General features: G+C 50.7%; 2 protein-coding genes across 12 annotated transcripts in view; one reads left to right on the forward strand and one right to left on the reverse strand.

The window, feature by feature from the left end:
* Window positions 1-1,906: 1,906 nt before the first annotated feature.
* Tmem53 (transmembrane protein 53) lies at window positions 1,907-17,059 on the forward strand. 5 transcript variants are annotated; one of them, XM_032899936.1, is made up of 5 exons: window positions 1,975-2,068; window positions 7,273-7,396; window positions 12,941-13,060; window positions 13,795-13,910; window positions 16,363-17,059. In XM_032899936.1, exon 5 carries the CDS (start codon window positions 16,399-16,401, stop codon window positions 17,014-17,016), a length of 618 nt encoding a protein of 205 aa, XP_032755827.1. In that variant the 5' UTR covers window positions 1,975-2,068; window positions 7,273-7,396; window positions 12,941-13,060; window positions 13,795-13,910; window positions 16,363-16,398; the 3' UTR covers window positions 17,017-17,059. The 5 variants fall into 5 exon arrangements, with proteins under 5 accessions (XP_032755800.1, XP_032755818.1, XP_032755831.1 ...); XM_032899927.1 differs by lacking the exon at window positions 7,273-7,396 and having other exon boundaries at window positions 1,965-2,068; XM_032899919.1 differs by lacking the exon at window positions 12,941-13,060.
* Window positions 17,060-18,871: 1,812 nt separating this feature from the next.
* Window positions 18,872-25,921, reverse strand: part of Rnf220 (ring finger protein 220) — a 219,720-nt gene continuing 212,670 nt past the window's right edge. For all 7 annotated transcript variants that reach the window (XM_032900005.1, XM_032899960.1, XM_032899951.1 and 4 more), the window contains 7 exons: window positions 24,908-25,004; window positions 24,651-24,737; window positions 24,489-24,544; window positions 24,299-24,377; window positions 20,818-20,926; window positions 20,519-20,593; window positions 18,872-19,823 (listed from right to left, as the gene is read on the reverse strand). In XM_032900005.1, the coding sequence (XP_032755896.1) occupies window positions 19,752-19,823; window positions 20,519-20,593; window positions 20,818-20,926; window positions 24,299-24,377; window positions 24,489-24,544; window positions 24,651-24,737; window positions 24,908-25,004 (575 nt within the window). In that variant the 3' untranslated portion in view covers window positions 18,872-19,751. The remainder of the gene's footprint in view (window positions 19,824-20,518; window positions 20,594-20,817; window positions 20,927-24,298; window positions 24,378-24,488; window positions 24,545-24,650; window positions 24,738-24,907; window positions 25,005-25,921) is intronic.

Below are 25,921 nucleotides of genomic sequence, written 5' to 3' on the forward strand. Positions count from 1 at the left end.
TGGTGCTAGAGAGGTAGCTGGGAGTTCAACATTTAGATCCCAGCACACTGGGTATCTTTATCTCCACCTTCCAGAGGTCCTGAGTTCAGTTCCCAGCAACCACATGGTGGCTCACAACCATCTGTAATGGGATCCAATGCCCTCTTCTGGTGTGTCTGAAGACAGTGACAGTATACTCACATACATGAAATGAATAAATCTTTTAAAACCATTACTACTGTTACCGTGTGGATGATGATGTATATGTGAGAGTGGGTATGTGTATGGCACAGTGCAGGTGTGGAGGGTCAAAGGTTAATGGTGTGGAGTTAGCTTTCTCCTCCCTCCTTTATGTGACTTCAGGGATGGAGCGCAGGTTTCCAGGCTTGATCAGCAAGCACTGAGCCCTCTCACCTTCACTTACCATATTTTTTTTTGAGGGCTTTTCCATTGAATCTGGATCTTGCTGTTTGGGCAAAGTGATTGGCTAGCAAGTCTCTGGGATCTGCCTGGCTCTGCCTCACCAGTTCTGGGGTTACTGTGTGCCACCACTCCTTGCAGCTTTTATGTGGGGTCTAGGGTCTAGGGGTTCTTCACACTAGTCCAGGAGACACTTTACCGGCTGAGCCATCTCCTCAGTTACTCCTTAACGGTTTAAAGTGAGATTTTCCACTGTTGGGGGCCATACTCTTTCACTTACCCTATTTCCCCTGTGATTTTATCTTTTACCTCTTTGCTGGATATCTCTCATTTGAACAAAAGCCTATACCTCCTATGAATGATAAAATGACTTGCCTTGCAAGTATTCCATCTCCTTTTCTTTTCTTTCTTCCTTCCTTTCTTTTTCTTTCTTTCTTTCTTTCTCTCTTTTTCTTTTCTTTTTTTTTTACAAGTCTCATGTAGCATAGGCTAGTTTGAAACTCATTATGTAGCTGAGAATGATTTTGAAGCATTGAAACTCCCGGCCCTACCTCTCAAATGCTGGAATTACAGGGGTATAGTATAGCACCATGCTGTCACCTCCCACCCACCTCTCAAGCCACTGACTTGTTCACTGAAATGGCATTTGCAAAGGTTGCTAACAATTCCCTTGTTTGTAAATCCAGTGCCATCTTTGAGATTTTATTTATCTTACTAATCATCGGCCCTCAATACTTTTCCTCCCTGGGTTCCTCTCCTACACACCATATCACACTCATTCCCCATCTCTCAAATAGCTTCTTCTTTTTCTGTTTTTTTCAAGAGAGGGTTTCTCTGTGTAGTCCTTGCTGTCCTGGAGTTCGATCTGTAGATCAGGCTGGTCTCGAACTCACAGGGATTCACCTGCCTCTGCTTCCTGAGTGCTGGGATCAAAGGCATGCGCCACTATGCCCAGCTCAGTAAATATTTACTAAATGCAAGAAAGCTCTACTCGTCTAAGTTATTTGGAGTCACACATAGAAGGGCATGTCTTAAATCATTACCTGAAGATCCCTTCCCAACCAGGCAACGAGTCTCAACCCACAGGTTTGCAAGGACCGGTTGGCACGCGCCGCCTTAACGCTGTTTTGTTCGTTTTTCTGCCTCCAGCCTGGGAACTGCGGCTGGCGATGGAGGTAGATGTAGTTAGAGGTGCACGTTCAACTTTTCTACCAGGTACCGGAAGACGAAGTTCTGAGATGCCCTCTACAGACCCATACTACTTCAACTGTCCCACCGACTCTTACCTTCACAGGAGGGTGGGTACGCTCCAAGAGCGCTGCCCCACTGACCAATGCTTGATCCAAGATCAAGAGAGTCAGCCAATTGCTGGGGCCCAAAGACAGTAGGGGCGGGGCGCGGTTGCTAGGACCCGGCTAGTGGGTGTCGCCCGAGGCGCGAAGCGACTCGGTGGTTGCTAGGCAGGCAGGTCACAGAGTGCGGCTCGGGGATTGGGTAGCGCTGGGCGTGGGCGTGGAGGGGGCGTGGCCCGGCGGCGTCCCGGCCCCAGCGAGGTGAAACTGCGGGAGTTCCGGCAGGAGGCCCGTGCTGACGGCCCGCAACTTCACCATGGCCTCGGCCGAGCTGGATTACAGCATCGAGATCCCGGATCAGCCCTGCTGGAGCCAGAGTATGGAGGGGGGTTGGGGAGGTGGCCTAACAGCGGTGCCCCGCCCGCCTTGCGGGCCCGCCCTCCCTTGGCCCGCCCCCTCCGGGGGTCCCACAGGGCTGGTTAGAGCTTGCCGGGAGCGTAGAGCCCCGCCCCCGCGCCCGGCCCCCAAGTCCACTGAGGGTCTTTCTGTTCCATGCCAGGTTCTCAAGGCCCATGTTCTGCTTCCCTTGTAGCTAGAGGCCTCTCGAGGTTCATTCTCATTCTTTTGTTTTGAATCGGGCTTCCCACTTCTCGCCCCTCATCTGCAAGTGTGGCTAGGCCCACCCTTCATTTTTGCAGACTGATTGGATTCCTGGGGGAGCCTCTGGTCCTCAGAGAAGCCCAGGGACTCAGCAAGCCTAGTCCTGCCCTCCGCTCGCCTTGGCATTGGTTCACGACAGAATGGTCTGTTAGGCTGGGTCGAACTCTGTTGAAATCCTATCCCTTTAGTAATTGAATGACCTGCAGCAAACTTTCAACTTCGAGTTCTAGTTTTCCCTGAGCAAAAATGAGGAAAAATTGCTGGTTACACAACTGTGATTATTTGTGTAAAGGATTTGGTATGGGTCCTGATGGAAGTGAGTTTAGTAGTTGGCCTTTAAATTAATGTGTTTTTTTTTAACCCTCCTATAGCCATATCATTAAAAAAGATGTGTGGGAGGCCTAATGAGATTAATAGTTTGTAAAGTAGTGTAAGTTGTTGGACCAGAGAATGGAAGGTTGTCCCTTTTAGAAACGGGCAGAGGAGGCTTGGGGTACAGGCCGGCCTCTGCTTCTCTTTGGTCTCGTTTCAGTCCACTGCCCCTCACTTGCCCAGTTCATCATAAAGCTAGGGGACACTTCCTTCAACCGCCTTCCCAGGCCCCCTGTCGCACTGTGTACTCCTTGCTTGGAGTCTAGGACTGGGCAGCAGCCTCTCATTTCCCAAGGCACCAACGGCTGCTGTTGTCCATTTCTCCCTAGAGATGGATCTTGGGCTTATAGATGTGAAAGGACTTTTGAAGAATTTTGACCATAGCATTAGATGAAGTGAGTTACTGTTTCTGTCCTTGCAGAGCTGCAAAGGGCTGGCTCTCCCTTCTGCATGGCCAGGAGAGTAGGGATTCTCTCTCTACCCACGTGGGTAGAGACAGTCTTATTTATTTAGGCAGGACTGGGGGAATTGAATGCAGGGTCTCAAGCATGCTAAGGCAAGTGCTTTACCACTAGGTCATACTCAGCCCTTGTTAACTTGTATTGCATATTTATTTGTGTGTGTGTGTGTGTGTGTGCATGTGTGTGTGCATGTGCACGTGTGTGCGGGCACACCGTAGTGTATGTGCACTGGTTACATACACTTTTTTCTCTTTTTCTACTGGGTGGACTGGAGTGCTAACTCAGGTCCTGTGGTTTGCCAGTAAGTGCTTTTTTCTGCTGAACCATCTCACCAGCTCAGCCTTCCTCTTATGACAGTTGTCTTGACTGGTCTTGAACTTACTCTGTAGCCCAAGTGAGCTTGAAATTACAAATATTCTTTAATCTTTCCCATGCCAAGCATGTGCCATCGGAACTGTCTTTGGCTCATTGCTGCTTTCTTTTTTTTCTGTTATCGTTATATTATTCTTTTATTATTATTGAGATCGGGTCTATCTATGTAGTTCTGGCTGTGTTGGAACCCATTCTGTACATCAGGCTGGCCTCGAACTCACAGAGAATTATTCTTGAATCTTTTTTTAAAAAAGATTTATTTATTTTATGTATATGAGTACACTGCAGCTGTCTTCAGACACACCAGAAGAGGGCATCAGATCTCATTACAGATGGCTGTGAGCCACCATGTGGTTGCTGGGAATTGAACTCACGACCTCTGGAAGAGCAGTCAGTGCTCTTAACCGCTGAGCCATCTCTCCAGCCCCAATCTTTCTAACCTATGTATTGCTCCTGTGTCCGATAGAAAGAATAATAACCCTTTAAAGTCAGGAAGGCAGGGTAGATGCTGGACCTGAGTGCCAGAAATTGAGTGGCCGCTCTGTCCGCGTATCTCCTCCCCTGTGCTCCTCCCCTGTGCTCCCGGTTGTTGCTTTAGGGGGCTGGGCTTAGAACTGGAAGATACCTGTGGGGCTCCTTTACCCTGCCCCAGAGCTGTCTCCAGATACAGGGCCAATTGGAGAAGTTGTTAGAAAGCACTTCCTATTCTTGGGCCACATCAGCCTCAGTTCCTTTCTGCTCCTTTCAGCTTTGGCCATGTCCCTGCCTTGGGGTAGTTGTTGGTGCTTCAAGACACTCATGCTCAGGTGCCCTGCAGAGAGCTGTGGTTGTCTGGAGGGAGGGAATGTAGAAGCAGGTGGTTTCACAATTATGGATGCTGTCTAGAAAGTGAGGCCTCTTCCTCTCTAAGGGACAGCCTTCCTGTTTCCTCGAAGCTTTCTTCCAAGCAGAAGTACCTTCAGGGCTCACAATTGTTTCCTCTGCTTCCCTCTCAGAGCTAAGCCTGAGGTCAGGGAATGTTTCCCTAACCTTAACCCTAACAGGCGCACACTGTCGGCTCGGAAACCTCTGGCTTCTCCACCGCAGAGAGCTCCTTTGCAGGTTGGCCTGGCTACACAGAATAACTGTCCTGCAAGGATCAGGGCGGAGAGTGCCCTTCCTTTGTGGTCACTTTTAGTGAGGAAGTGTGTAGGTGGGTCAGACATAATTTAGTTTTGGGAATTGCCTCCCCCAAAAGGAAATCAAAGCCACAGAGCCGAGCTCTGCAGTGAATTGACGGCAGGGTGAGCAGTCAGTGGAGAGGTGAGCTGCAGTAATTTGGAGCTCTGAACTGTGTAGGGGCAGGCTGGGCAGCCGGTCTTCCAACACTCCCCTGACCCTTCAAAATTCATAGAGAATCTCAAGGCAGGGATCTTATCCTCTGAGTTAACAGAAGGCCTCAAGGCAGTCACCAGAGGTGCCCTGAAGGGTTTCAGGCTTTATCGTGGGCCTTCTCTTTTGTCTGCCACTAGAAGGGTTAAGTAGTGTAGCCATGTCTTTAAGCTCAGGGAGTTACTGCTGGCAACAGGGAGCAGTGCTGGGTCCCCACCATCATGAGGGGCCTGTGTTGCAGGAGTGGAGCCTCCAAGGGCTGGCAGGTCTCTGGTAAACAGCAGAAAGTGTCAAAGAAAAGGCACTGGAGGAGAACTGAAGGGAGGCGCTGCAGAGGGCAGGAGCCTAAGAGAGGCTTTGGTGAGCTCTGGTTGGTGGAGAGTCAAGAACCTCAAGGGGTGGCTAGGTATAGAGTCATAACACAGAGGAGGCTGAGGCAGGAGGATTGCAATTTCAAGGTTAGTCTGAGCATGACTTTATCTCAAAAGAAAAAGGAGGAAAGGAAGGAAGGAAGGATAGATGGGTGGATAGAAGAAGGCACAATTAATATTTGTTCCTCATTTACCTGTAGACCCCAAAGGCTGTTGTGACTACCACCTTCCAAAGCCTTCCATTCACCTAGTTAAAAACCACCGAACATAGTCAAGTGTGGCAATGCACAGCTCTATTCCCGGTGCTCAGGAGGCAGAGGCAGGCAGATCTCTGACTTAGAGGCCAGCCTGGTCTACAGAACAAGTTCCAGGACAGCCAAGGCTACAGAGACAAACCCAGTCTCAAAAACACCAAAAAGCAAACCAAAACAATACCACATTGAACACTTCCTGCATTTCCTGCATCGCTGTGCAGGGGCCGTGCTGGTCTTCTCTGTAATGGTTCCAGTTTCAGAGTGTCGTTAAAGCACAAATTTTGTTTATTTTCAAACTCTCGTACCCTTTCTCTCATCCATTAACAAGCCAATTAAAATCTCTTTCCAGCTGGGCTGTGGTGGTGCACACCTTTAATCAGAGGTAGGCGGATCTCTGTGAGTTCGAGACCAGCCTGTCAAAGCGAGTTCCAGGACAGCCAGGGCTACACAGAGAAATCTGTCTCAAAGAAAACAAAACAACCTCCAACTCCAAAAGAACAAAAGAAACAAACAAACAAAAACCCCTCTTCTCAAGGGCCTATTGCATGCATGTGTCTGTTCCAGGCCTTATGTTGTTGTAAAAATATAAAAAATAAAAAAAGTAAGGTTGTCTTTTATCCCCACTAGGATCGGCACCGTGGTGCCCCAAGATATCTGCTGGATATCTTAATTCTCAGTCAACAAAGCCTCTCATCCACTCTGCTCCATCCCATATCACACTGCCAAAGGCAGCAATCTCTCTACCTATCTAATTCCCAAGGCAGGTTTCCATGCCAGAAACACACACCCCAACTCTGTGGTGGCCCAGACCAGCTGCCCCACACTTTCTTACACTTAAATCGCCACACATGAAAGAACACACAACACAATAACCTTTGACCCAATTGATAAGATATAATTGCCCACCTAAACATACAAAGCCCAGTACCAGCCATCCCTTAAGAACATTAATAACAACCTGTAAATACACAGAGCGGAATCTTAATGTCACCTGCCATATTGTCCTGCCACGGCTTCTCTCCCTCTCCCTCCTGTCTCTTCCTCCTTTCCGTTCCAGTCTCCTCCTCTTCCTTCAAACTTTTCTCCCTCCCATTCTTCCTTCTCCTCCAATGACAGGCCTCCTCCTGTCTTGTACCTGCCTCACCTGTGACATCATCCCACAGCCTTGCATGTGAAGTCTGGGCCCAGCGTCACTATTGTCATCTTCCACCGTGACCATGCTGCGCCCCATCTCATGCCAGCCCCGGGACCCCCTTTCATGGGTTTTTAATCTTCACTGTCACCCTGGGCAGAAGGGTACTCTTAGTCAAGGTTCACAGATGAGCAATGGATGTATGGAGGATGTGAGGTTCCCTGCTCCCAGGAACACTCTCCTGCCTGGGAGCCTCACTCCAGAGCTGTGAAGGTGAACATTTTGGCTGCCATGAGGAAGGACTGCAGGGATGCCATGCCACAGCGAAGCCTGCACACGAAGAAAGGGTGTCCGCTGAGGTATTTTTATTATAGCCTCAAACTGGGAAGAACATCATGTCCAGTAATAGGAGATTGGTCACCATAAAGTATGAAAATATTCTACAGCCACTGAAAATAACGGTGTAAAAATATATAAACTGACGTGGAGAGATAGTCATGGAGGAAGTGGAGGATGGGGCGGAGGAAAGCAGGCAACAGAGAATGTGATTCCCATTTATTAGATACTCACTTTCAGCTTTTTCTACAGCAAGGAAGTGGTCATTTTCCTTATTGAACCCTCTGAGCCAGTACACCGTTGAGCCTTCTGCAGTCGTGATCTTGCTGAGTTTTTTCCAGTGTTAGCCCCATTTCACAGATGGAGGAACTGGAAAGTAAGTTAGGTCTGTTTCATAGTCTCAGAGTTGAGAGATGTGCAGAGGGATGGAGAGATGGATCAGCGGTTAAGAGCACTGACTGCTCTTCCCGAGGTTATGAGTTCAATTCCCAGCAACCTCATGGTGTCTTACATCTATGAAAGGATCTGACGCCCTCTTCTGGTGTGTCTGAAGACAGATGTGGAGAAGGGCTGGAGAGATGACTCAGCAGTTAAGAGCACTGACTGCTCTTCCAGAGGTCCTGAGTTCAATTCCCAGCAACCACATGGTGGCTCACAACCATCTGTAATGAGATCTGGCGCCCTCTTCTGCTGTGTCTGAAGACAGTGACAGTGTACTTATATATATTAATAATAAAAAAAAGAGATGTGTGGAGAGATGTATGACCATAATAACAGTGTGGAGAGATGTATGACCTCATATGGTGTAGATTCTTAGATGGGATGCAATTCTACTATGGTATTTCAAAATCTAAGTTTAAAACAATTTGGATTAAATACAGGAACGAGACTCTAGAGAGGATTTCTGGGGAGTAGAGAAGTCAGGGAGTAATTTTTTTTGCTTGGGGTTAAGAACACATGGGTTCGTTGTGTTTGCTTCCAGCTCCCATTAAAAACAGCCGGTGTCAGGTAGGCCCTCTCTGCCTTCACCACACGCCCCTGGGACACATGCAATCTAATTTATGCCTTCGTTTGTGACTTGCACGACTTGCTGTACAGGAGACTTATTTGTAATTCCTGTGTTTCTAGTGTCCTGTTATCCCTGACAGATGGCAGGCAGCCTGGAGATTGAGTTATTTTGTAGCACGCTCAAGAAGTGTCAGGGTAGAAAAGAATGTGTCTTCATCCCCAAGGCTTCTGGGTATTCTTGCACACCGCCCTGGCTGCTTTGATGGCACCACCTTCCCTATTGTCGTTTTGAAATGGTATTGTAACACTGCTCACGAAATTGGTACCCTCTGCTTTGAAATTGTTTTTGTTTTTGCAGTATCCCAGGGTCTTACACAGAATAGGCAAGTTCTACCCCTGAGTACTCCAGCCCCATATTTGTTTTAGAAAATGGGTTTAAAAAGTCCTGGGAAAAAATAACTCACAGCTGTAATCCCTCACTCAGGATTGAAAGGCAAGAGGACCAGGAGGAGTTCAAGGTGTTCTCAACTGTACTGCAAATTCGAGGCTGTCAGACCCTGTTTCAAAAACCAAACCACCTCTCATTCATTAGCATTTACCATTAATATTGGGTGGTATATTGTGTATAAAATGTTCCCACTGAAAAGAAATCTTACCCATAGTGGTCACTCCCCGCTCCTCCTCCTAGCTGTTGACAACCACATATCTGTTTTCTGTCTGTCTGATCTGCCTTTTCTGGTGTTTTATATATGTATGGTACCTGACCTTTGAGGCCAGCTCCTTTCACTTAGCATGGTGTTGTGAGGCTCATCTATACTACAGGATGGGTAGCACTTCATCCTTTTTTATGACTGAGTAGTGTTCCATTGTATGGATACATTCAGAGAATGGGAATATACTACTACGAAAATTGAAATCCAAGTTTCTGTGTGGACCATTGTGTTCAGTTCCTAGCTTAGGAGTGAATTATTGGGTCTCAAATAACTCAATGATTAATTTTTGCTGTCTTGAGATAGAGTCTATCTTAGGGTAACTGTTGCTGTGACAAACACCATGACCAAAGCAACTTGGGGAGGAAAGGGTTTGTTTGACTTACGCTTCCACATCACTGTTCATCACTGAAGGAAGTCAGGAACTCAAACAGGGCAGGAACCTGGAGGCAGGAGCTGATGCAGAGGCCATGGAGGGGTGCTGCTTACTGGCTTGCTCATTTGGCTTGCTCAGCCTGCTTTCCTATAGAACCGACAACCACCAGCCCAGGGGTGGCACCACCCACAATGGCCTGGCCTGGGGCCTCCCCCATTGATCACTAATTGAGAAAATTCCTTACAACTGGATCTCATGGAGGCATTTTCTCAACTGATGCTCTCTTTCGGATGACTCTAGCTTGTGTCAAGTTAACATAAAACTAGCCATCACTAGTTTGCGCTGTGCATGCCAGGCTGACTTAAATTTTGCTTGACAGCCCAGGTGATACTTGAACTCACAGGTCTCATGTTTCTCTGGAAGCCGCTGGGGTTATAGTATGTTTCAGTTCTGGGAGGACCCGCCAAACTGTTGACTAAAATTATTGGACTAGTTTCCCTTTCTACAGGAGTGTATGAAGGCTTTGGTTTCTCCTGTGGTGTTTGTTGCTCCTCTTAACTCTGGTTCTAGCTCTTTTCATAAGCATAAAGTGGTGTTTCATGTAGCATTGACTTTCATTTCCCTAATGACCATGAAGTTAAACGACTTTCCATGTACTCATGACCAGTGGAGAATGAGGGCTTACTGCACCGGCAGGATGATCTAAAGACGTTGGTACCCATGTGAAAAGCTGGGGATGGCTGCGCATGCGCACGCACGCAGCACGTACGCGCATGCGCACAAACACAATTGGGTTTTGTTTTTAGATTTAAAAATATGTTGGGTACAAGTACTATATCAAAGGTGGGGTTTATATTCTATAGGGCTCCCTCCCCCGCACTTTCTCCCTCCCGCTCGTCTTTCCTCTCTCCCTTCCCCACTTTCTTCTTTCTTTCTTGGAAAGTGCCCTTTAAATTATAAAATTTGGGCCTGGAGAGATGGACTAAAGTTAAGCACACTTGTTGCTCACGCGGAAGCCTCAGTTTCTGTATCTGCCACTCGCCTGGAGGCTCGCAGTCACCTGTAATTAGAGTTCCAGAGAATCCAGCGCCTCCTCTGGCCTCTAAGCACCTGGCTCACACACGGCGCACAAATGTGAAATAAAAATAAGTACAGAGCCGAGATTCTAGCTTGACTGCCTGTGGGTTCTCTGTGCCTTTGCCACAGCCCAAAACTGTGGCTTAGTTATGGTCGTGGAGCTGTGCTCCTTTCTAAAAAAATATTTTATTCTCTGCGTATTGGTATTTTGCCTACATGTTTGTCTGTGTACCACTTGTGTGCCCGGCACCCACAGAAGTCAGAAGAGGAAAAGGGCATTGGATCCCCTAGAACTGGGGTTAAAGATGATTGTGAGCTGCTACGTGGGTGCTGGGAATTGAACCCAGGTCTTTTAAGTGCTCTTAACCGCTGAGCTATCTCTCCAACCCTGAAGATTTATAGTTTTAATTCTTTTATTTGAGACAGGGTTTCACTATCGAGCCCTGGCTGGTCTGAAATTGCTCTTCCAGAAGAGCAGACGGTACTCTTAACCTCCGAGCCATCTCTCCCAGTTCTAATTTTTATATTGAGGTCTGTGACCTACCAAAAGCTTCCCAGGCCACCACTCCCAGCCTGTGGCAGTCATCTCCTCATTCTTCTTTCCCCAGGACCCCGCCACCTCTCCCTTGCAGTTGCAGCCTAGCTTCTCCAGCAAACACTGTCAGTGCAGTCGGAGGACAGCATGGTGGGGTTGGGGAGTACCACGATAGTCTGATGAGCGGAGTGGGTGTGTGATAATCGTAAAATTGTTGAACTCCTGTCCAGGCCAGCCGTGGCGCTGTCCACTGGGCGTGTGGTGCTAAACTCGGTAGATGTCATTTCCTGAGCTGCAGAACCTGCTGGTTAAGGGGAGAGAGCTAGGCATTAAACAAACAGTTGTTTAAGTCTACAGTAGTCAGTAACAGATTGGATCATGCCCGTTCCAGAATTTTATTCTCTCTTTATTGCTTTGGAATCAAACCCCAACTCAGTGGAATCAGATCCCAGTCCACTCTTGACTGCTTCTCTGTCCATTGCTCTCTGTCTCCTCCTGGTCCCAGTCCAAGGACTGCCTACTGTGGCCCAGATGGCTATCACAACCTTGCTTGCCCATGTCCTCTGTCCAGCCTGCATGCTATCATTGGACCTTTGAGGCCACTATAGCAAACATAACTTCCTCTGGCAGACCTTTCTTCTTGGTCACTATCACTTTCCAAAATAATAATAATAATAATAATAATAATAATAATAATAATAAAAACCTTTATAGGATGTTCAGGTATAGACTCCAAAGGGACAGCTAGGGGTAAAAGTTTGTAGTAGAAGGCTTGCCTGACACACACATGGCTCTGAATTCCATTCCCAGCATCACAAGAAGCTAAAGCTAATGCTAACTACACGGGGCAGTGTGTACCCCTTCCACCTCACCCCCACCCTGGGAAGAGCATGTTGGGTACGGGAGCTGGAGAATAAACCAACGTGTTCTTCCTCTTGAAGAGCAGGAGGACGGGAGTGCTTAGGCTCTGGGAGTCTGCAGCCTGTCCAGGGCACTGGTGTCTCCACAGAGACAAAGATCTTAAGAATCATCCTGCCAAGGGAGCTAACAGATATCCCACCCCAGAGCTGAGCAGAGCTACACATCCCAGTGTTGGAAGGACAGTCTGGAAGCTCTGCGGAACCTGCTCAAATCTGCTTAGTGATGCCCTTTCTGTGCTTCTGAGGGGCTGCTGGCCACGTTCATCTGGTGGGACTAGGGAGCTGTTGGTTTAATTCAGAAGCCTGCAGTAGTCTGAGCTTGGAGGTGGACAGGATTGGGCTGGTCCCCACCCCCACCCACGTTGTTCAGGTCCTTAGGTGCTGCCCTGGCAGAAGATAGAGGGGTACAGGGATGAGAATGGCTGTGCCTGACTGGAGCTACCTGAGCTGACAGGGATGGCAGGAGTCAGCAAGGGACTGAAGGTCTGGCAGCTTCTGTTCCATCCGGCCTAGAGCCCTGCGGGTGCAGGCAGTTAATCTCTGAAGGCCAGAGTCGCTGCTTCTGGAGAGCAGGAACATTGAACTTTTCAATCACATTAATTTCCACAGGAAATTGTTGTCTTCCTTTTGTCCAAAGGTTAGTGATTTATATTTACCATCTTCTTAACTAGCCTTGAAATTTACTGTTGCTAGGTCACCACCAGCATCAATAAATTTCAGGTGTCTGCTGAGCATAGCCTAGCGGCTTGGTCCTTGGGAGGGTACGTAACCAGCCCTTTTAAAAGGTGGGCTGTCTAGCTACGGTCCTTGTGTAAATGCCCCCACAGAGGGGGTGTCACCTACCTTGCAGGGGAAATGAGGTGGGTGGGACATGTTTTTAGGGAGGTCATCAGACATGCATGGTGCCAGCAGTTGGCTTCTGCTTTAAGTACATCACTGAAGGAGGGGTGCTTCCAGCCGTGGACGGCGCTGACCCTGGAGATGCTCAGGGCACAGAGCATACGTCACACAGCATACCTGCCTACAGGGTTAACTTCGTGAATACAGGTTGCAGTGTTCTCTTGGCATCACAGTGGAGGGAGTGGCTGGAGTCAGGCAGCCTCCTGTCTCTGCTTCTGTCGTTTTATCCAGTTCTTTTGTTATTTTTGTCTTTTTCTTTTTCTTTTTTTCAGAGCTGGGGACCGAACCCAGGGCCTCACGCTTGCTAGGCAAGCGCTCTACCGCTGAGCTAAATCCCCAACCCCTCTTTTGTTATTTTTATTTTATTTATTTTATTTTATTTTTTGCCACTAAGGGGGAAGGGTGTCTCATGTGCCTCAGGCTGACTTCGAACCTTGACTTCACTCTCTAACTGACGACAACCTTGAACTTCTGATCCTCTCGTCGCCACCTCCGGGGAACTAGGACGATCTAGGTGTGCAGCACGGTGCTTAGTTTATGCTATGTGATCCTGTGGATCTAACCCAGGTCCCCGAGCATGCTAGGCAATCTGTCTGTCCACGGAGCTCCGCCCAAAGCCCTTCCAGTTCTCCTCTTAGGAACTTTCCCCTCCATCTGTTCCCAGATTGGAACAGAGGCTAGCTAGCAAACTTTTTCTGTCAAGACAGTAATAGTTGAGGCTTTGTGAGCCATAGATCTCTTTTGTAGCCGGTCATCTGTGTGATTTCATCCGAAGGTAGCCATAGACAAGAGATAGACTGGGTGAGAACGGCTGTGTGTTAAAGTAACTATTTGTTTTGAGGCAGGGTCTTACATTGCGAAGGCTGGTCTCAAACTCACTATGTCGGCAAAGATGACCTTGAGCTTCTGATCACTTCTGATTCACTTCCCAAGTACGGAGGAATCAGACAGGCACTGCCATGCTGGGTTTATAGTGCTGGAGACTGAAGCCACAGTTTCACACGTGCTAGGTCAGCACACTGCTAAGTGAACTATATCCCCAGTCCCCTAACAAGACTCGGTGTGTCCTCATGTGGGCTTATCCAGTGATACCGTGGCACCTCCACAGAGGCCTAGGGAAAGGCGGTTGGCTGGAATGATGGAGCCACATGGAGACTGGAGTACTTGTCGGTTCCCTGCCCACAGCTCTAGATTGGCCAGAACCCCCAATTCTGCCTCTGGTGTTGACCGTTCTCATCTGTGTTTCAGAGAACAGCCAAGGTGGGAAGGAGGCCGGGAAGCAACAGCCTGTGGTGATTCTCTTGGGCTGGGGTGGCTGCAGGGACAAGAACCTGGCCAAGTATAGTGCCATCTACCACAAAAGGGTGAGTACTTCGGGCAAGTGCTTGCCCAGGGTGCGGGCCTCTGCTAGCCTTGGCCGCTTTGTGGGGGAATGTTAAGCTTGGTTGTTTCACCTTTGGGCTGGAGCAAAGGCTGACCACCTCCATGGCAGCCCTGGAGCATGCCAAGATGGCCTGTGAGGGAGACAGTGGGTTCATGGACTTTGGCAGGGTTATACTGTGTCTCCTGCAGCCGCTTCTGTCCTCCCAGGGCCTTGACTGCTTCCCTAGCTCTGACGTCTGTCTGGAAATAAGTTTAGAGGGGGTTCAGGTGACTCGGGTGCAGAGGAGCGTGGGGCTGGGCAGGTGGTGGGTTGTGGAGTAGGGGAATGCAGATCAGGCCCGGGCTAAGGCGGCACCCAGGGTCATGCCAGGGTCCAGGCTGGGTACTTCCTGGGTAAAGGGGAGTGGTTTGAGACAGGAACATTAAAGAGAATTCATAGGTTCCGGGTGATGAGACACCAGGGGTGTTAGGAGTGCGTGAAAACCACGAGGAACGCAAACTTCATGAAGACACCTCTTCAGGGAAAGGGGAGCAGATGGACAAGAAAAATGGAGGCAAGTGCTTAGGGGGTTGGCTTTTGCAGAGGGGGTGTTATGTGTGCAGAAAGCGTGAGGGGTAAAGTGGGTGGGAGGTCCCAGGGAAGACAGAGGTGCTGAGCTGGCAGGGCAGGTGCAGGGACAGCCTCGGAGAAGGGTTGCCTCACCCCCGGCAATGAGAAGGTGGGCATGAAGTAAAAAGCTTGCCAGTCAAAGTCTATTGTTCTTATTTAAGAAAGTAGTGCCAGGCCAGCCTGTCTACCGTCGAGGGGTTGCTTCTGCTACGCTGTAAGGAGTGTGTCCGTCTAGGTCCCCTCTGTGTACGTTTTGTCAAATGTGATCATTAGTTACCGTGTGCCGCCTGCCATGTTTAAGCCATGAACTCCACCTTGTCATGTGAGTAAGTTTTCATTGCATACCGTTTACAGCTCATGTCTGGATACCCAAGTCACATGTCCCCAAAGCATCTTACATAGCTGATATGTCCAAGCCCGGAGTCCATTCCGGGCTCACGCACTGCAGCCAATTCTGGCATCCCTCAAGCCTCTGTGTCCTCCCTTGTGATTTGAAGAAGGCCTTACTTCTGGCTTACTGAGGAGACTGGGCTGTAGGGAATATTTATGAGAATAACCCCACCTGCTGCGGGGCTAGGGGAAAGGCTAAAAGCCTCTTCTGGGTATTAGCATTTGGGAGTGGGAGTGGCCTTCAGCCACCACCCCCCTTCAGAGTTCTCAGTGCTTCCATGGCTGGAAGCTCAGGGGTCTCTGAGAGCTGTGCCCACAGGTCTCCCCTTGCTCCTGTCAGGTACCGGCCTTGTCACTCGAGATGCATTTTTTTAAAAAAAACTTCTACCATAACCTTTTGAGGTGGGTGTCATCCCAGTTATAGATGGGGGCACAGACAGAGAAATAGGAAGTAAATTACTCTTTGCCCAGACAGTTAATAAGTGGCAGGGCCAGGAATTAAGCCCAGACCCGTCTGACCCCAGAGCCTGCCCAACTCAGATGCTCCTGACAGAGAGGCTCTTTGTCTCTAGAACAAATTAATAAGAGGGATTAAGACCCAGCCAGGGTGGTGTCTGATGCCTTTTCTAACTGGCCTTCAAGGGGACCTGACCAGAGGTATAAAGGCTCACTTGAGGCAGGCAGTTAGGGGTATGGAAGTTGAAAGTGAGCTTGGGCCTAGATTTTAGGATTTAAGAACAATATTTCTGTAGTTTAAATTTCATTCATTGTTGTTTTGTTTCTGTCCCCCTGTCTGTTGGCCTGTCTGTCTGTCTTTCTTTCTGGTTTTGGATTTCAAGTTGAGTGTGAGGAGTGGTCCTAAATCCAGGAATCAGGTATAATTAAGGGTGAGACCCCTGAATCCAGACAGTGTGTTTTCAGGGCCCTGCAACCCAGCCAAGGACAGGACAGTGATGCGGAGCTGGCTCATCATCGCCCTCTGGTGGTCAAGGCCGGGACCTGCATGCCATCTCTCGATCTCTTGTGTCTAGGAAGTAAGAGCAAGGCACGGTGATCTGCAGCATGATGTACCCATGCACCAAGGCCTTAACTATGAAAGGTCTTGGGTGGTGTTAGCTAGGAGGACAGCCACAGAGAAAACTAGAGGGGAGATACTTTCTTCTGGTTGAATCAGATGTCTTCAAAACATGAGCTCTCTCCAGGCTTCAAATACCATCCCAGGCTGAAAAGGCATGGATAGCATGAAGCCCCGGCCGGGTATTCAGAAACAGGCCTTGAGTGTACGTCCACTCCTGGGAGGCACCTATACCTGCAGCTGGCAAACTGGCTACAACAGAACCCTGTGGAAATTAGTGCTCCTGCGCTCCTCTGGCTAAGGTGCTCGCCATACCACCGTATCCCTGAGACTGACCTTGTCCCTCTTGTCTCTCCAGGGCTGCATTGTGATCCGATACACGGCCCCCTGGCACATGGTCTTCTTCTCTGAGTCCTTGGGCATCCCCTCGCTTCGTGTGGTGGCCCAGAAGCTGCTGGAGCTCCTCTTTGACTATGAGATTGAGCGGGAGCCTCTGCTTTTCCATGTCTTCAGCAATGCCGGCGTCATGCTCTACCGCTACGTGCTGGAGCTCCTTCAGACCCATCAGCGCTTCCGCCATTTGCATGTGGTGGGCACCGTCTTTGACAGTGGCCCTGGGGATAGCAACCTGATAGGAGCCCTGAGGGCTCTGGCAACCATCCTGGAGCGCCGACCTGCCGTGCTTCGCCTGTTGCTCCTGGCAGCATTTGCCCTGGTGGTGGTCCTGTTCCACTTCCTGTTTGCTCCATTCACTGCCCTCTTCCACACCCACTTCTACGACAGGCTGCAGGACTCAGGCTCCTGCTGGCCGGAGCTCTACCTCTACTCTAGAGCTGATAAGGTGGTCTCAGCCAGGGATGTGGAACGGATGGTGGAGGAACGCCTGGCTCACCAGGTCTCAGTGCGCGGAGTGGACTTCGTGACGTCTGCGCATGTCAGCCACCTCCGAGACTATCCTACTTACTATACAAGTCTGTGTGTTGACTTCATGCATAATTGTGTCCAGTGCTGAGGCCCTGCTCCAGAAATAAATGCCAACACCTCCCTTCAACCTATATCCATCCTGGGGGCTACTAGCATGGCTACTCCCCCTGATCCTGGGATTGGGAGTGTCCGGGCAGGCCTCTGCGGGGCAGACTTACAGTTACTCGGACAAGTGTGATAGGCTGCTGATTCCTACGATGTTTGGTCTGTAAAGGGTTAACACTGTGTGTGTGTGTGTGTGTGTGTGTGTGTGTGTGTGCGCGCGCGCGCATGTGTGTGCGTGTGTGTTAGTGTTAGGTGGATGACTCCAAGCCCAGAGTTGTCTTCAAAAATAACGTGGGGTTGAGGAGAGAGCTCAATTGGTAAAGTGCTGGCTGTACAGTCCTGGGTTCAATCTCAGAACTCAAATTAACAAACAAACAAATAAAAACCCAAGCAGAGTGGCACACACTTAAAATCCAGCGCTGGGGAGGCAGAGATAGGCAGGCGCCTGGGGCTCACTGGCCAACTAACATATCCCAGTTAATGAGCCCAGGCCAGAGAGAGGACCTGTCTCAAAGAGCAAAGTGAACAGTGCCTGAGGAGCTATACCCTTGGTGGACCTCACGCATTTGCACACAAGTGTGGTCGCACACGAACAGGCACACACCTTTAACATAGGCGCTCTTCTCATCACAGAAGCCCAGATGGCTGGTCGGTCGGTGGCCCATGGCTCTGCGGCACCAATGAATGTGCTCATATGCAGATTTTTCTGTGATCAAGGGACTTTCAGAGTTTGCCAGGCAGTTTGAAATCTGGATGGGAGGCTTCTCGTATTCTCGGGGCAATAGATCCCCAAGTCTCCAGAGGCCTACTGTACCCTCAGGGGTTCTCTGCTCCTCTTCCTTTCCTTGGAGATGTGCCTACATTCCTAGCCATGGCCAACAGGTGGCAGTGTTGCCTGCACCATGAGACAACTCTTACAGCATGCTTTGGTGGAATGAATGAATGCCCTGTTAAATGTGCCAGGTTAGAGTATATGCGCCCCCACCCCCATGCTCTGGATTGGTAAGCAGCTGTCAAGGGCCCGATGAGTCCAGGGCAGGGGAAAGGGAGAACAGAGATGTTGAGACATCTGGCTGCTCAGAACTGACCACTGAGGCAGACCACCTCTTTGCACTAGAAGCCAGTCTGGAGTTCAAACCCTACTACCAGCTCTGCGCTCAGGATATCTGGTGGCACCAAGCAGGGATGGGGACCATGAAGGGTCTTTCCGGATTCCAATAAGGCAGACTTGCAAAGGGGCTACCAACTAAACCGGGTTTCTGTATCTTTTGCAGTTATCCCAGAAAGAAATCCCTTGAGTCTGAGCAATCACCCTTTCCTCAGCTCTCTGGTGAAGGCTCGCCCAAACCCTCCCTCTGCCAGGAAGGCATCACTGCAGTGGGGAGCTGTGGAGCTAACAAGGTGCTCTATCTGCAGTCCCGGCAACCTAACAGTCCTGCACTTGGTTTGTTTTTACCTGAGGATCAGGCAGGAATTATACCCTGACTCAGGTGACCCATGACACATTTCAGGGAACTGAAAGGTAACAGAGACCCAGAGCTTGTCTGAATTGTCTGTAGCTGCTTCTGCCCTAGGTTGGGGACTAGAGCTTACATCCCCTCTGTACCCCAAGCTCTGACCTCTTTTGTGATTAATGAGCTGACGATTCTACATCGATAAGGAATTAACCTAGAGCCCCTACCCATCAATAGCCAGGAGCCCAGATTCTTAGCCCTACCCCCACATACCTGCTGATGCCCCCGGGTGCTCCCACCCCCATGGCTTCACACACTACAGGGCATGCTGCACAGGATCACCACCTTCCCTCCCGTCAAGCCCCTGCAAACACAGACAGCAGCTGGTTTATACTGTTTTAATCCATGTCAAATGTAGTTTACAAAGGGAAAGGACAAGTACCTTTGTATAGAATATACAGACACAGCATCACACCACAGGGCCCACACAGGGGCGGGGCCAGCACTTCCCCTGGGAGCAGTGTCTACCCCAGGGGTGGTTCTCAACAGCAGGCTGGGCAGCCAGGCACCCTCAGCCAGCCAGCCTGCAGCCTGTTCCTGCTTGGTCCCATTCCACCCTACCCCCAGCTCCTCATGAGGAGCCCCATGAGCTAAGACTAAGGAGAGGATCAGATCCCTCGGGGCACACGCCCCATGTTCGGGAGAAGAAATATACACCACTGAACACTGAGCACATGGGGAAGGGAAGGGATGCCATGGGAGAGGAAGAGGCAGGCACCCTAAGAGGTGGTTGGGCCGAGCCCCCAGCCAGCCCTGAAGGGGGCACTGCTTCCAGGAGTCATTATAAAAGAAGAAAATCATACACCCAAAGGGGAGGTGGTAGAGGGCAAAGTGTCCCATTTATACACAACATTGTAAACATACACAGTCTATATTACATGTGCTTCAGTCTGGTGTTTGCGTGTCTGTCAGTCAGTCTCGGGGATGGATCTCAGGAGCCTCGTCCTGCTATACTTCCCAAACCACCTTCCTGCCAACCCTGGAAACAGAGTCCAAAGAGGCATGGTCCCCAAGTTCAGAAGGAACAAGCAGGCAGGGCTGTTCCACTCTGGCTCCAGAGTCCTCTATGTGTGTTTGGGTGTGTATATGCATGTATGTACACGGGGGACCTGTGTGCAAGTATGTACAAGGGGGGAGGGGCGGTCACTGTCACAGAGGCTGGAGCAGGGGTTTGCTCGAGGCAGGGCCTGCCTGGACAGCTAGCTCATAAGTAGATCCTCCGCAGGTCTCCAGGGGCTGTGATGGTGTTGCACTGAGGGCAGAGCTTCTTGGCACCCTGAAGAGAGAAGAAAGGGGAGGGCTCAGACCCGACATGCCCTGTGTTTACACACGAGCACTGGGCCTGCAGTCATGTCTCTCCGTCAGTTTGTGCTGGGCCCTCATTCTTGTCAGCCAGGCTAGGGATGCATGGGTTGCCTGTGAGCAGGCAGACGTGCTCCTGTGTTGGGGAGACGCCAGGATCAAACCGCCTGGCCAGCCCCACAGCAGGAGCCCCGGTAATGAGAACAAGGCTGGGTCCAGCTGTGGCTGCCTGGCCCTAACGAGATTACATGCGGCCTTTGATCAGGACACAGAGCCCACGTCCGGGCCTTTTATTGCTGTCTCCGGGCGACATTTTAATGGCTGCTCCCGAGCTAAGAACAGGGCAGGAGCAGAAGGAGCTTAGTAATGGGAGGGGGAGGGGTAGAGGCCCTAGTCTGGCTTACCCAGTACAAGCATCTTTCTGACCTGGGGTCTCACCACTATGTGATGCGTCGGGGCCTACTTGGGAAGGAGGGCACGTGCATGAGTGCGTGGAGGGGAGAACTGAACAAACCCAAAATGAGGGTGCAGACAACATATTCAACTTGGGGGGTGAATTCCTGAGTTCAGGCTGCTCTTTGCCTCCCTCAAGCAGGTGCAATTACAAACGTGAACATCTGGACAGTGCCACTAACAGCTGCCCACCCACTCAGTTCCATGCCACCTCACCAGAGTCCGAAGCCAACACTCTTCACAGTGCACATGCCAACACTGGATCGACGTCAGCGGCATCGAGTAGGAGTCCTAGGGAGGAGGTGGGCAGAGAAAGGGTGGCTGAAGTAGGCTCACCCTCTGACCTTCCTTTTTTTTTTCCTTCTTTTTTCGGAGCTGGGGAATGAACCCAGGGCCTTGCGCTTGCTAGGCAAAAGTGCTCTATCACTGAGCTAAATCCCCAACACCCTCTGACCTTCCTAACCCCACAGGGCATGGATCTGACCAAGAGCACGCCTCGACCCCTCCCTGCTTACCATGCAGATGAGGCATTTGTATCGGTCACCCCGAGATAGCTGCCGTTCAAGCTCCCTGACCCGAGCCTTTAGAGCCTCAAAGGTAGTTACAGCTGAATCTTCGGTGATTCTGTAAAGACAGTGCACAGTGGGGTAGCAAGGTGGTGCGATCTTCAACCCAGAATCCCATGGAGAACCTCTTCTCAACATCTCCACCTGCCAACTACTCCTGGAGAGCTAGACTCCGTGACCTGCCTCTCTCCCCAGGTCTGCGCTCTCTGTGCCTGCTCTTATCATACACCACTATGCTGTGGCCTTTGTGGATGTTCCTGGGTATTTGTTTGTTTGTCTTTTTAAAGAAATGGTCTCACTGGCCAGGTGGTGGCAGCGCATCCTTTTAATCCCAGCATTTGGGAGGCAGAGGCAGGCAGATCTCTGAGTTTAAGGCCAGCCTGGTCTACAGAGAAAGTTCTAGGACAAGCAGGCTCTGTTACACAGAGAAACTGTCTCGAAAACAAACAACAACAAGAAACCTAACAAAAACAAATAAAACAAAATTTCATTTTATGCATATAGGTGTTGTGTCTGTGGAGGCCAGAAGAGGGCATCAGATCCCTTGGAACTGGAGTTACAGATGGCTGTGAGCTGCCATGTAGGTGCTGGAAACCGAACCCCACCCTCTGACAGAGCAGCCAATGTGCTCCACACATTGGGCTCTCTGGCCCCTCTTTGTTTTTTAGATGAACATATAAAGTCTGAGATTTCATCATGGCATTTAAAAAAGTATTCCCCGTCCTTCCTTCTTAGTGCTGGGATTACACCCAGGGCTTTTAACATGGGAAAGCATCCATCCACCTGAGCTACACCCTGCCCCTCATCCTTATGGTTTCTAGGGCTCACTCTACTAACCTAACCTCTGAAGGCTCACTACCAAAACACATTGTTAATGATATTTACTGGTGGCATAAGCCCTACTTGGGGCATGTGAGCATGAGAAAACACTGGTCAGCTCAACCTTCATTCATGCAGACCAGCAGCAACAATGAGCGAGGAGTAGTGCCTTAGGAAATGACGATAGGAAACAAACAGCTAAAATGTACGCAGTACTTGATGCTCGCTTCTATGTGAAGAGCTGAGGAAGCCTGCCCAGGCTGGGGCAGACCAAGTCCATACTGCTTACAAGGAGAGGTGTCTCCAGGTCAAGAATGAATGGTAGAAAGAGACCAGGCAGCCCACGGGCCCGTGCAGGCTGGCAGGCAAGCGGGCAGGGCGAGGTGACTCCTCCAGCTGGCTGAGGAGCCGGCTGTGAGCAGCTGGGGGGGAGGGTGGGATGGGACAGAATGAAGGAGGTCTAAAAGATGCATTCGATCAAGACTGGACTGAGATGGCATTCTGGAGCAAGGGGTGTCCAGCTAGCGTGGGGACAATGTGCTCACAAAGCTGCAGAACTTAGATGGTCTGTGACTACTGACACGACGGTCAGGAGTACACATAGGGAAGGTCATGGGAACATGTTTACTGCTTTGTCTCATTGCATATTCAAGGCTAACCTCAAATTTAATACGTAGTTTAGGTTAGCCTCAAACTCATAATCCTCTTTTCTCAGCCTCTGCAGTGTTGAGATTACAGGGATGTATGACCACTTAGTAGTAACAGTCAATGTTCAACAATTTCATCTCCTTTTTTAGGACATGAGCGGCAATGCAGAATGTGTCTCTCTGGTAGCTGTACCCAATGGGCCCATAACTCCATTCTCCAGGGACACCGAAAGGGCTTGTGCCAGCTCTGTAGTGTGGGCAGATTCCTTGGAGCTCCTCACTCAATCTCAAGAGTCTGGGAAGTCTTCGTCCTCTTCTTGCTCACTAGCACTCACACAGCTGACATCTCGGGCATTCTGCTCAACGCTGGATGGACCATCCCGTGTGGATGGGCCAATTTTCCACTCGGATGAGGAGCCATGCTTTCCCGGCCGGTCAGCCTGAGACCTTCAGAGCCACACAGGGCTAGAGCACCAATCCAGAATGAACTCCTCAGTACACACACTCCTCTCATCTGTCTGGTGCAACACCATGGCTGGCATGGCTGTGAGCTTCTTCTGAGCCCTTTTAGGGCACGGATGCTGTGGTCAGACTTCTGGAGGAAGCCTGGCACCCTTCTTCCCTTTTCCCGGGTATAAAATGGACCTGTACTTTGTGAACTGGGCTATGATGAGGACTGAAGAGAACCAATCCTGGTGGATCTGATGGAGATATGCTCTGTATAGCAGCAATCAGTCCCCACCTTGTCCTAGAGTGCCCCACCCACTGGAGCCTGTGCTCACACAGGTGGGACAGAAAAGCTGACGTCCCCCAGCCTTGGGTGGGCAGCACCTTCATGGATGGCCACTGGCTCTGGCCCCTGCCTCTCCCTCGGGCGCCATCCTTGATTAATGATCTTGTCTTTCTGATTTATGAGCAGCCCCTCCAGACGAGGGTGGGTGCTTCTTACAGCCCCGCCCGCCCCGCTCAGCTGGAGTAGGAGAGAATTATTAAATAAACATCCATACGTCACCCCCCCTCCCTAAGCTGGCTGCACCGAATCCGTATGGCCCACTCCGGCGCTGACACGGAGCAGCTGCGGTGATTCATGGGCAGCCGGGCCCTGCGCTGCGGCCCATACATCATGCCAGCAGCACTTGCGGCCCCGGCCGAGATAAACTGATCAAGCACAACGGGCTGGAATGAATTTATGACAACACAAAATGGAGGGAAACAAATGGGAGGTGACCCAGGCCACCGACCCAGCCCTGCACTGGCCTGCAAGCCACTTTTCTGGCAGGAGGCAAGATGGAACACTGGCCCTAGAATGAAGAGGCTACCCTTTAACCCCAGGCAACCTACCCTCCAGCTGGAGGGAGGGGCAGGTTCAGAGAGAAGCAATGGCCAATGGCAGCCACTCCAGGCAGCCCACACTGGACAACTACACTTCCTGGGGCCAGTACTGGGCCCTTTTTAGGCTTCTGGAAAGGTAGCAGGATGGCCACTGATATCAAATCCTGTGGCGCTGTCCAGAAGCCCTGAGTAAAGGAACAATGGCTCTCCTTTTCCTCTGCTGCAGAACCTGGGCCAAAGTTCGTACTGGAAGTGATGAGACCACTGCTCCTGCCTAAAACCTGCTGCAAGCGCCACCCGGGACAAGAAAAATGAAACCAATTTAGCTCCCGATTAAGAAACAGAAACTGGAGATGAATCAAATGCACTGGCTGGGCTGGGCGGCCATACATCACATTCCACGCGCGGGGGCAGCTACAGCGGGCAGGGAAGTACTGTTCCTCTCCACCAAGGCTCCCAGGGCCATGGCCCAGTGATCAATTCACAAAGTCACACAGCACCAGCTGGGCTCCACTGCGGCTGTGTGCCCAGGGCAGCAGGACTGAGCTGTCCTCAGAGGGCCAGAAGCCTTGGCAGCAGGCCTTTCTGCTTGCAAACCTTTCCCAGCCCCTTGCCCAGCCAGCCATACTTACTTCTCAATGTCACTGTTCTTGCAGGTCTTCTGCATGGCTTCCTGCTTGCTGCTTTCACCATTGCTGGTGGACGGCATCTCTGTAGGGACAAAAGTTCAACAGCACAGGTAAGTGCCGAGGACTGAGACAGTCACCATCATCAAAGATGTTCTCCCCCACCCCAATCCTGCTCATCTGGGTCAGGACTTACCATCACTGGCCCATTTAGAGAACTCAGGTGTGATGCGGGTGCTCGGGGGGCCACCACTAGAGGAAAGGAAGGAGAAAGAACTAAGTGAGGCCTGCAGGACAGCTGAGCCCTGCCTCCAGGGATCCCTCCACACACACTGCCCACGCCTTTGCCCACACTTGCTTTAGGACTGCGCCCCGGAGTGCCTCTCTCTCCTTGGCTTCACCAGGCTCTTCTCCTGTGCATGGGATGACATCAGCCTCTGTGTATCTGGCATGGTGGTCAAGGACAGTAGACCCAAGGTTGCAGTAGAACACAGGGCTCTGACTCCTCAGGAGCACCCCCCGCCCCCGGCCCACGCTGTGCCTGGCTCCAGGAGGATGATTAGGTTTTGGAGGCACTGCTACTTTTGTTCTTGTCCCACTTTGCCCCAAGGATACTGTGGTTTCCCATACTCCAGAGTGTCATCTCCATCCACATCCAGGTCAGCATCACTGTCTGGATTCTCTTTCCCACTGCACATGACGAAGCCGGAGCCTGTGGGAAGCGGAGTGTGAAGGGCCAGAGGCCAACAACTAGGCCAGGAGCTCGCTTCCTGCTGCTCGCAGGGAGGAACTGGTCCAGGATGAGACACACAAGCATTCAGGTTGTTCCTGATTATTTCCACCCCTTTCTCTGAATCCCTCCCTAACCTTTAAATGTACTGCATGCAGCTCCAGGATGTCTCTGCTTATAAACTCGCACATTCACATACTGTATGTGGTCCTCAGAGGACACCGTGACAGGCCTCCCTACACCTGCCTTCCAGGTCCAGGAAGAGCAGAACAAGGGTAGAGAAACTCAGATCCGAAAGGTCACTCCCAACCAGGACCTGAGCATCCTTCCATCTCACTGCTAGCTTGAGACCCAGAGGAGAAAAGGCTGGCCAAGGCCAATCAGAGCCATAGAGCAGGACCCCCAGCCAACATCCTGATTTGGGCCACCAGGTCCTTTGCCAGCAAAAACACCAGGCAGCTGTTCAAATATTTGGTGTCTGAAGCGCTTGACATTAATTATTCATCTCCACCTCACACAGCCCAGATTCCTGGACAAGTGTAGTTAGAAAGGGATTAGAAAGGGACAGACAAGGGAGGTTCCGCATGCACACCTGCCTCTCAGAGCAGTCACAAGGCAACTAGGCTGGGCAGGGCAGGCGGAGGCCAGACTCTGCTGATCCCCAGAGGGCATTTGGCTCTTGGCTGAAGCAAAGGATGAGCTACTGAGGCTTCACCAAACCTGCCTCATATGCCAAGTGGTCTGACTCCTCAACATTTTCCCACAGGCCAAGGTCGGAGACCAAAGAGCTGTCCCTGCATCGTTGTCCTTGTGGGTCTCAAGGAACATCTTACGAGCCAGACCAGCAGCTCTGCCAGGGACAAAGGAAAATGAAGGACTTTCCCCAAAAGGTTCAGAAG

Source organism: Rattus rattus, chromosome 1 (genome assembly GCF_011064425.1).
Source record: "Rattus rattus isolate New Zealand chromosome 1, Rrattus_CSIRO_v1, whole genome shotgun sequence".
Lineage (NCBI taxonomy): Eukaryota > Metazoa > Chordata > Mammalia > Rodentia > Muridae > Rattus > Rattus rattus.

What these genes read in the sequence shown, in the direction of transcription:
- Tmem53 (XM_032899909.1), top strand. Translation starts at nt 2,008, where the DNA reads ATGGCCTCGGCCGAGCTGGATTACAGCATCGAGATCCCGGATCAGCCC. An exon ending in TCAGCCCTGCTGGAGCCAGA is followed by an intron (nt 2,069 to 13,794) that starts GTATGGAGGGGG and finishes TCTGTGTTTCAG; the next exon opens with AGAACAGCCAAGGTGGGAAG. An exon ending in GTGCCATCTACCACAAAAGG is followed by an intron (nt 13,911 to 16,362) that starts GTGAGTACTTCG and finishes TTGTCTCTCCAG; the next exon opens with GGCTGCATTGTGATCCGATA.